We start from the raw sequence: 8,151 nt of genomic DNA, 5'->3' as shown, positions 1-8,151 counted from the left end.
GCTGGAGTGCATGGAGTGCAATGGCACGATCTCGGCTCACCGCAACCTCCGCCTCCCGGGTTCAGGCAATTCTCCTGCCTCAGCCTCCTGAGTAGCTGGGATTACAGGCACGCGTCACCATGCCCAGCTAATTTTTTGTATTTTTAGTAGAGACGGGGTTTCACCGTGTTGACCAGGATGGTCTCGATCTCTTGACCTTGTGATCCACCCGCCTCGGCCTCCCACAGTGCTGGGGGCTTGAGCCACCGCGCCCGGCTTAATTTTGTATTTTTAGTAGAGATGTGGTTTCTCCATGTTGGTCAGGCTGGTATCGAACTCCCGACCTCAGGTGATCCGCCTGCCTCAGCCTCCCAAAGTACTGGGATTACAGGCATGAGCCACCGCGCCCCACATTCAGGGCAGTTCTTTCGCCTCTCTGTACCTTAGTTTTTATCCGTTCACTAGGGATGGTAATGGCATCACCTCCCGGGGCTATGTGAGCAAGCCAGGAGATTATTTTGCATATAATGAATGCCCAGTAGGTGTCAGGCTTTATTTTTCCCCAAGGTCCTTAGGCTCAGGATTTCCAGTGGGATTTGGGGGGACAGGAATAGAGGGACGGTGGCTGACCCCCTTTCCTACCTTCCCCATCACCAGAAGTCTACCCCTGTGGAACGCAGCCACCATGAGAAACGTCCGGCCAATTCCGGGGGCTGGGTCCCCATCAAAGGTGAGCCTGGGACTCCACATCCCCTCTCCCAGTCCCAGCTCCTGTTGGTATGGTAGGGGGGCAGTGGTATATTGGGGAGCCCCCCCACACCCACACCTGCTCTCACAGAGTACAGCTTGGACCACCAGGCCGAAATAGATGCACGTCTGAAGGCCTTGCAGGAGTACATGAACCGACTGGACATGCGGTCATGACATGGAGAGGGGGTACTGCCCCTCATCCCCCACCCACCACTGAGTATGGCATGGGGGGTACGGCCAGGGTGGCCTCCAGCCCCGCCCAGGCCCTGCCCTGGCCCCGCCCCTCCACGTGCCCCTGGGGTCTCAGGCTTGTGAGGCCCTGACCCCAATCTCTCCCCAGGCAGTACATGCTGGGAGGGAGGATATGTGCATTTTGTAAATAAACATATTTGCCCGTGGGACCCCTCAGCTTATGACTAAAGGGTGAGGGTGGAGTGGGGAGAAATGTAGAGGAAGAGAAATTGCGGGGTATAACTGGGACCTGTGTGTCTGTGCCTCAGAGGCAGATCCGGCCTTAGGCCCAGGAAAAGCCGGCATACTCTCTAAACTGTGCAAGGGCAGACCTGGGGGGAGGAGTGAGTAGCCTGTCCCCAAAGGAGTCCAAGCAGAGGTTCTGTGCAGGATGTCTTTGGCTGTGTGGTGGGAAGGGGGTGTCTTGCAGCGTGGCTCATTGCCCAGGAGGACCCCCAGCTGCTTCTGTGACATCCAGGCCGCCGTGGTGCTGATTCCTGGGCTCTGACCTGAGACCTCTGGGTTCTGAGCTGTGATGTTGCTCTCGAGCTGGGATCTCCGGGGTCTTGGTTCAGGGCCGGGGCCTCTGGGTTCGGAGCACCAGCGACGAGAGTGCTGGGAGGGAGGGGGTGGGAGGGCTCGGGTCTTGTGGGAGGGAGAGAAGAAGGGGAGGTGTGGCGGGACCTGCCCAGGAATACATTTTGAGCTGCAGCTGCACCTTTATTGAAGGAGGCGGCAGTGGGGTTTTGGCCGTGGGAGGAGAGGAATGGGGTGCCGCCCAGCACGGCCTCAGGAGGCGCGGTAGTGTGGCCAGTTCTGGATGATGCTGTAGAGCTGGTCGCCTGGAGAGAGCGTAGGCTGCACATCCCGGTGCCCTTTGACCTCATATTTGGAGCTCAGGGCTCCCTGAGCCACACCGCAGGCCAGTAGACTCTGGGCTGCCCGGAGGGCCCGGGCTGGGGGCACCCGATCTGGGGAGGCAGAGGCAGGAGTGAGGTGGGGCTTCCCAAAGGGCAGTGGTAGTGTAGGGTAGTGGGTTTGATTGTGTCCTCTGAGCTGGACTTCACTCTCTGTGCCTCAGTTTCCTCATCCGCGAAAGGAGAGAATAATGGCACCTACCCACAGGGCTGTGGGAGGTAAGAGGAATTATTTTTATGTAAAATCCACAAAATGGCACCTGGCACAGAAGAAGCCCTTAGCAAGCCTTGGCAGTCATAGTGACGATTGCATATTCTCATTCCCCTGTCGCCAGACCTCTGGCTCCCACCCACAACAATAGCTAACATCAATCAAGTGCTGCTTAGGGACTGTGGCCTGGCGTAAGGATTTTTTTTAAATACGGAGTCTTGGTCTGTCACCAGGCTGGAGTGCCATGCTGTGATCTTGGCTCACTGCAACCTCCGCCTCCCGGGTTCAAGCAACTCTCCTGCCTCAGCCTCCTCAGTAGCTGGGACTACAGGAACCTCCCACCACCCTGGCTAATTTTGGTATTTTTAGTAGAGATGGGGTTTCACCATATTGGCCAGGATGGTCTCAATCTCCTGACCTCTTGATCCGCCCACCTTGGCCTCCCAAAGTGCTGGGATTACAGGTGTGAGCCACTGCGCCCGTCTGGCGGAAGGATTTTTTATCAGCTAATTCTCACCCCCACCCTGTGGTTGGAAATGATTCCCATTTTCCAATGGTGGAAAGGAGGCTCAGAAAATTGAGTCACTTGCCTGAGGTCATGGAGCTTGTAGGTGGTGGAGCCTGTCAGCCACTGGCTGCCATGTCCCCGCCCTCCTCAGGCCGCATGTGAGCCCCCATCCTAACTGGCGGGACAGTTACTCACCCATGTAGTTGCCCATGAAGGTGATGCCAATGGACATGGCGTTCCAGAGGTGACTCGAGTGGTCTCCCTTGAAGCCCCAGCCACGGCCCTCATACACGAGCCCGTCTTCTCCAATCAGGAAGCTGCACGGGGAGGTGGGAAGCTTGATGAATGAAGGAGGGCTTCCCGAGAGGGACTCCTGCCCTTTCCTCCACTCACCTTGCCTCTGTTACTGCCCCGGGACACACAACTTCTCCAGCATCCTTTTCTTCCCTTAGTTTTCCACGACTGCTAACAATGACTGTGATCATTTATTGGGCCCCTGGCATGAGCCAAGCACAGCTCTGCATGCAGCCTTTTTTCCATCCTCACTGCAACCCTGTAAGTCACCACCACCCCCATTTTATAGAGACAGAATCAGAGTGATAGAATCACCTGCCCCACGTCACAGCCCATCAGGGGCACAGCTGGGGTTTTCACCCAGGCCTCCGAGGTCCTCACCCATGTGATCTTGTACCTTGCTCCCTCCTGCCTCCCTAGAGGATTTCTGGAAGGCTCGTTTTGCTGAATCCTTGCAGGACTGCCCTCTGAGGCAGGGACTGTTACCATCCTTATCTTAAGCTGAGAGAGCTGAGACTTAGCGACAGGATTTGTACAAGCTCCTCAGAGCCCCCTTTGTCTCAGAACTCTGCCCTCGTCCCAGCCTGCTTCCTGCCCTCGGGGTCCACTGGGGTGACAGGATCAGAGACAAAGTTGGTGTCACAACCAGATACCGACCCTGGAGCCCCAGCACCTGCCTCTTGGAGGTTTCCAAGCCTGGCAAAATCCTTAAGGCTGATTCATTCAGCACATCTGATTGAATGCATCTGACTTGGCACATGGGAATGAACTAGAACATCAGTGTCTGGGAGCTGCAGTATGTGCTAGCTCAGCCCTAGTGCTCACAGCTTCCTTAATGATGCACAGAATGCCGGAACTTCCGAATCTTGAGTCCTGAATCTACCGCTTAGGAAGCCAGCTCCCAGAATCTGGCCTTGGTGATGCTGGCTGCTGGGACTGGCTGGTTATGGCCGTGCCTTATTCCTGGTGCCTGGCATGGCAGTGGAGGGGAGGGGGGTGGCTGGTTCTCCCTGGTCATTTATTGCATGAATGTGTTGTATTTGACCGAGTGTAGAAAGTTATCACAAGACAAAAGTATGCCAGATTGCAGGGTCATTTATTATGCCGGCGACCACAGAGGACTCACGTCTCTCCAACCTGTGGTGGCAACAGGAGGGTGCCACGATTTTTTATACCCGAAAAACCACCTTGGGAGTGGGGGTGAGGGGCGGGGATGGGGATGAAAAGGCTTCAGACATTCCGAGGGCTAGTGGATTCTGTAAATTACCTCCTGGGCAGAGATGAGGGTGGGGGTCTCCGGACATTCCAAGGGCCAGGGGACTTTTGTCATTCCGTTTGTTACTTAAGTGGTTTACAGAAGTCAAGATAAACATTTGTTTACACATTATCTGGTTAAGGTGGAAATCACAGACCTTAGTTACTTATTACAAGTCACAGGAGCCAGGATGGAACTAGCTTGGGCTGCTTAGTCTGGCAATTGCCGGTAAGCAAAGGCTAGCAATTCTGGCAGTTACTGATAAGAAAAGGTAAGCAGCTTTACATAGTTTTGAAGAACAAACTGGCAGTTCTATTCACAGAGGCCAAGGACAGTAGTTATTGTAAGGAGAATGGGGCAGCCATTTCAACTTATCTAAAAACAGTTTTGCATTTTATAAAATAGTTTTGCTCCGGTTCTGGCTCTAGGCCAGCACAATATCACAAATGCATTTAAACCTCAGCCACCATCGACAAGTGGGCATAGTCAAAAGCCCCATTTACAGGTGAAGAAACTGAGGCTCAGAGGGAGAACGTGACATGACCTGGAAAGGAGATTCAGAATATTAGAACCAGATTCTGAATCCTAAAAGCTGAGAGCCAGACTTCAGGCTGCTTCTCTGTGTGGTGGTGTAGACCCGAGGCTGCAGAGCCAGGCTTGGCTCTTCATGACCTCATGGGAATGCTTAGAATCCAGCACTTGAGTCTTGGAAACAAAACCTTGAATTTGGAGTCTTTGATAAACTCTTGGAAGAGCTGGGAATACCTTTGGAAACCTCTAGACTTCTTTGGGTGGGGTCTTTTTTTGTTTTGTTTTTTACTTTTTTTCATGACAGCCTCAGGAGGTCCTGAGAACATGTGACCCTGGGTGGGGTCTATCGGGGACCTGGGGATCTGGGGACCCATGTCTTCCTCCAGTAATCTCTGCAGGGGATTCTGATGCTTACCTGGGTCAGAGCCTGCAGGGCTCAAACCTTCCCTCTCCTTGGAAACCCTCAGGCTGGATTGCAGCCCATTGTAAGGAGGCGGTAGCTGGTAAGCCTGGCTAGGACGCGCTTCACCAGGCACCCTTTAGAGTCTGTTCCCCCCACGGCCGCCAGAGGGAGCCTCATACTTAGACCAGCCCCCGACCCCGCTCTGCACGGAAGCCTCCCCTGGCTCCCATCTCACAGTAAAAGCTAGTTTTCACTGTGGTCCACAAGGCCCTGCCTGATCCCGCCCTTTCCTCAGTTCATTCTGCTCCTCCGGCTGTGTTCAGCCACCTTGTCCTTCCCACGGGACCTGCCCATGCAGCCCCGTTGGCTTTGCGTCCTGCACCCCTCCGTCGGCTCCCACATCTCAGAGCCAAGGCAGCCGCTCTCCGGGAGGCCTTCCCTTGCCCCACCCTTCCAAGGATCTCGTGTGGGTCTGGCCCCAGCCTGAGGTCACCCTCCCTCACCTTGTTCCTTTCATCCATCACTTCTGTCACCCTCTGAATTTACCTGTGGCCTTGGCTTGTTTCTCCCTGCTAATCTTTAAACCCTGGGAAGCTAGAGTGGCACCGTTCTTCGTCGCACATCTGGCGCGCTGCCTGGCGCATAGTAGGTCTCTAAAGGCAATAGCCCATGGCTTTGCGGGCCCCTGTGTGCCAGGCAGTGTCCTAGGTGCTTTGCCTGTATTTAAGGAGCAGGTGGGGCGCAATCCCTTGGACTTTGCCGAGGAGGAAGCTGAAGCTGGGAGGACCTGCCCCAGCTGGGGAGGGACCTGCCTCAGTCCTCAGCCAGAGTAAGCTGAGCTGACCCTGGAACCTGGCTCCACACTGAGTCAGCCTGGTTTTCTGTCTCCCAACAAAGGCACCAGGCATCAGGAAGGGGCGCCTTCAAAAGGTGTTGCGGATACGTTGGTGTGTGTTAGGCAAAGCCTGCCCCTTCCTCCAGGGAGCGGGGCTTGGATTTCAGCCCTTCCCCACCTCCCCATGGCATCTTTATGCTGTGCGCTTCTGCCCCATGTCTGCCCCGACCCGCATGGTGACCCAAGGAGAAACGAGAACTGCGAGGTTCAGTAAGCTGCCCGGGGTGTCAGCCGGGTGACCCTAGCACCGATCCACCGATCCCGCTGGTGGGGGCTTGCACACCTTTGCCTCTGGGGTCCCCATCCCGGCCCGTGCCTCCCCACTGCACTCACTTGTAGCCCACGTCGCACCAATTCAGTGTCTTCATGTGGTAGTGCTGCACATTCTGGGCCTGCTGCTGGCACGAGGCTGGGGTGTTGCAGCTGCTGCCCGCCGTGTGCGACACCACCACGTAGCGCACGGGCTGGCTCAGGGGCGTGCTGCACTTTGACGCCAGGGCCCCCCACTCCCTCCGTGGCACTATGGGGCTGCAGCAGGCCGGGGTTTCTGTCTTCTGAGCCTCTTCGAGTCGAAGGAGGCTGAGGAGAGCCCAGGCGAGCAGCGCGGGGCGACGGGACATAGCGGCAGGGGCGCGGGGACCGCTAGGAGTGCGCAGTGGTGGGGCCGCCTTTATCTGCTGGGTGATTCTGGGAGTGGCCCGGAGAGTCTTGCTTCACACCCTGCCGGTAAGTCCCCGCCGGTCCAGCAGACCCGAGACTTGGCTTCCTTCTCTGGCGGGGCCAGGGCGGGATGCACTGGGGTTGGGGTCTGGGTCGTGCCCATGGCAATGACAGGACCGCTCGCTCAGCAGGGAGGGACGCACAAGTCCCTGGGCGCTTCGCCCTGCCGTTTCTGGAAGACCTGGCACCGGGATCCCGGTCCTGCTTGTCTCCTCTCAGTGGAACATTGAACAACTCAACAGGAACTTACACTGCAGAGGCCCAGGGCATTGGCACATCTCCCCGCAAGGATTGAGGTACCAAAGGTGCCTATTTTAAAAACACTTCCTTCTCCCAGGTCCAAGCCTGATACCATTTACCCTTGCAGCAAACTCAAGAGTTGAGTACCTGGAAGCCCATTTCACAGTGGAGTAAACAGGTTGGGAGCAGGGAAGTCAGGGGCTGACTCCAGTGAGTCCGGTGTCTAGAGCCAGACTACCTGCGAGTGAATCCCGGACACTCGGTGTGCGAGAGCCTGCAAGGGATTTTTAAAAATGTGTATTTAAAAATATTTTTTTAATTTTATTTTTTATAAATAATATTTTACTTTTTTTTTTTTTTTGAGAGGGAGTTTTGCTCTTGTCACCCAGGCTGGAGTGCAGTATCGTGATCTTGGCTCCCTGCAACCCAACTTCCGCCTCCCGGGTTCAAGGGATTCTCCTGCCGCAGCCTCTGGAGTAGCTGGGATTACAGGCACGCACCACTATGCCCAGCTAATGTTTGTATTTTTAGTAGAGACGGAGTTCCACCATGTTGGTCAGGCTGGTCTCGAACTCCTGACCTTAGGTAATGCACCCGTCTCGGCCTCCTAAACTGCTGGGATTACAGGCATGAGCCACTGTAGCCGGCCTAATTTTAGTAATAATAAAACTATATATATATGGAGAGAGATGGGGTCTCCCCAGGTTGCCCATGGTTGGTCTTGAACTCCTGAGTTTGAGCCATACTCTTGCCACAGCCTCCCAAGGTGCTGGGACTACAGGCATGAGCCACCGTGTCTGGCCACCCTGCACGTGATTTAACCTTCCCGTGGGGATGATATATAAAGTACCCAACTCAGAGGGTTGATGAGGGATTAGTTGAGTTGCAGAAGCAGATCCCTTAGAAGGTGTCTGGCACAGAATGCCGCAGCCCTACCCCTGGGTCTGGAACTCCAGCCTGCTCTTGGTAGGAAGAAACATGCTTTATGCACGGGTACCTCTGGCAGCTTAGTTAGGGAGAGGAGGGAATCTGGGGTCTGGAGAGAAACAGCCATTTGCCCAGGGCCAGAGTGGGTTGGGGTCACCTGTTGGAGCAGAAGGCTTTCCTGGGCCCTCTGTCCTGCCCAGGTCCCCTTCCTTTGCCTTCCCAGCACTTGTGGTGAGTTCAGGGCAGACAGCCTGGTTCGCTCTTCTTCCCCTTCTACTTCACTGGCTCTT

General features: G+C 55.4%; 1 protein-coding gene across 1 annotated transcript; it reads right to left on the bottom strand.

Moving 5' to 3' along the window:
* Window positions 1-1,655: 1,655 nt before the first annotated feature.
* Window positions 1,656-6,894, bottom strand: LOC116546901 (peptidoglycan recognition protein 1-like). Its single transcript, XM_032273018.1, has 3 exons — window positions 6,308-6,894; window positions 2,792-2,913; window positions 1,656-1,931 (listed from the first exon to the last, which is right to left on the bottom strand). The coding sequence occupies exons 1-3, from the start codon at window positions 6,592-6,594 to the stop codon at window positions 1,750-1,752; spliced, it is 591 nt and encodes a 196-aa protein (XP_032128909.1). The 5' UTR covers window positions 6,595-6,894; the 3' UTR covers window positions 1,656-1,749.
* Between the last annotated feature and the right edge of the window lie 1,257 nt (window positions 6,895-8,151).

The sequence above is a fragment of the Sapajus apella genome, unplaced genomic scaffold (genome assembly GCF_009761245.1).
Source record: "Sapajus apella isolate SASKATOON/1434 unplaced genomic scaffold, GSC_monkey_1.0 scaffold1637, whole genome shotgun sequence".
Taxonomy (NCBI): domain Eukaryota; kingdom Metazoa; phylum Chordata; class Mammalia; order Primates; family Cebidae; genus Sapajus; species Sapajus apella.
This window is presented reverse-complemented; position numbering and strand designations above follow the sequence as displayed.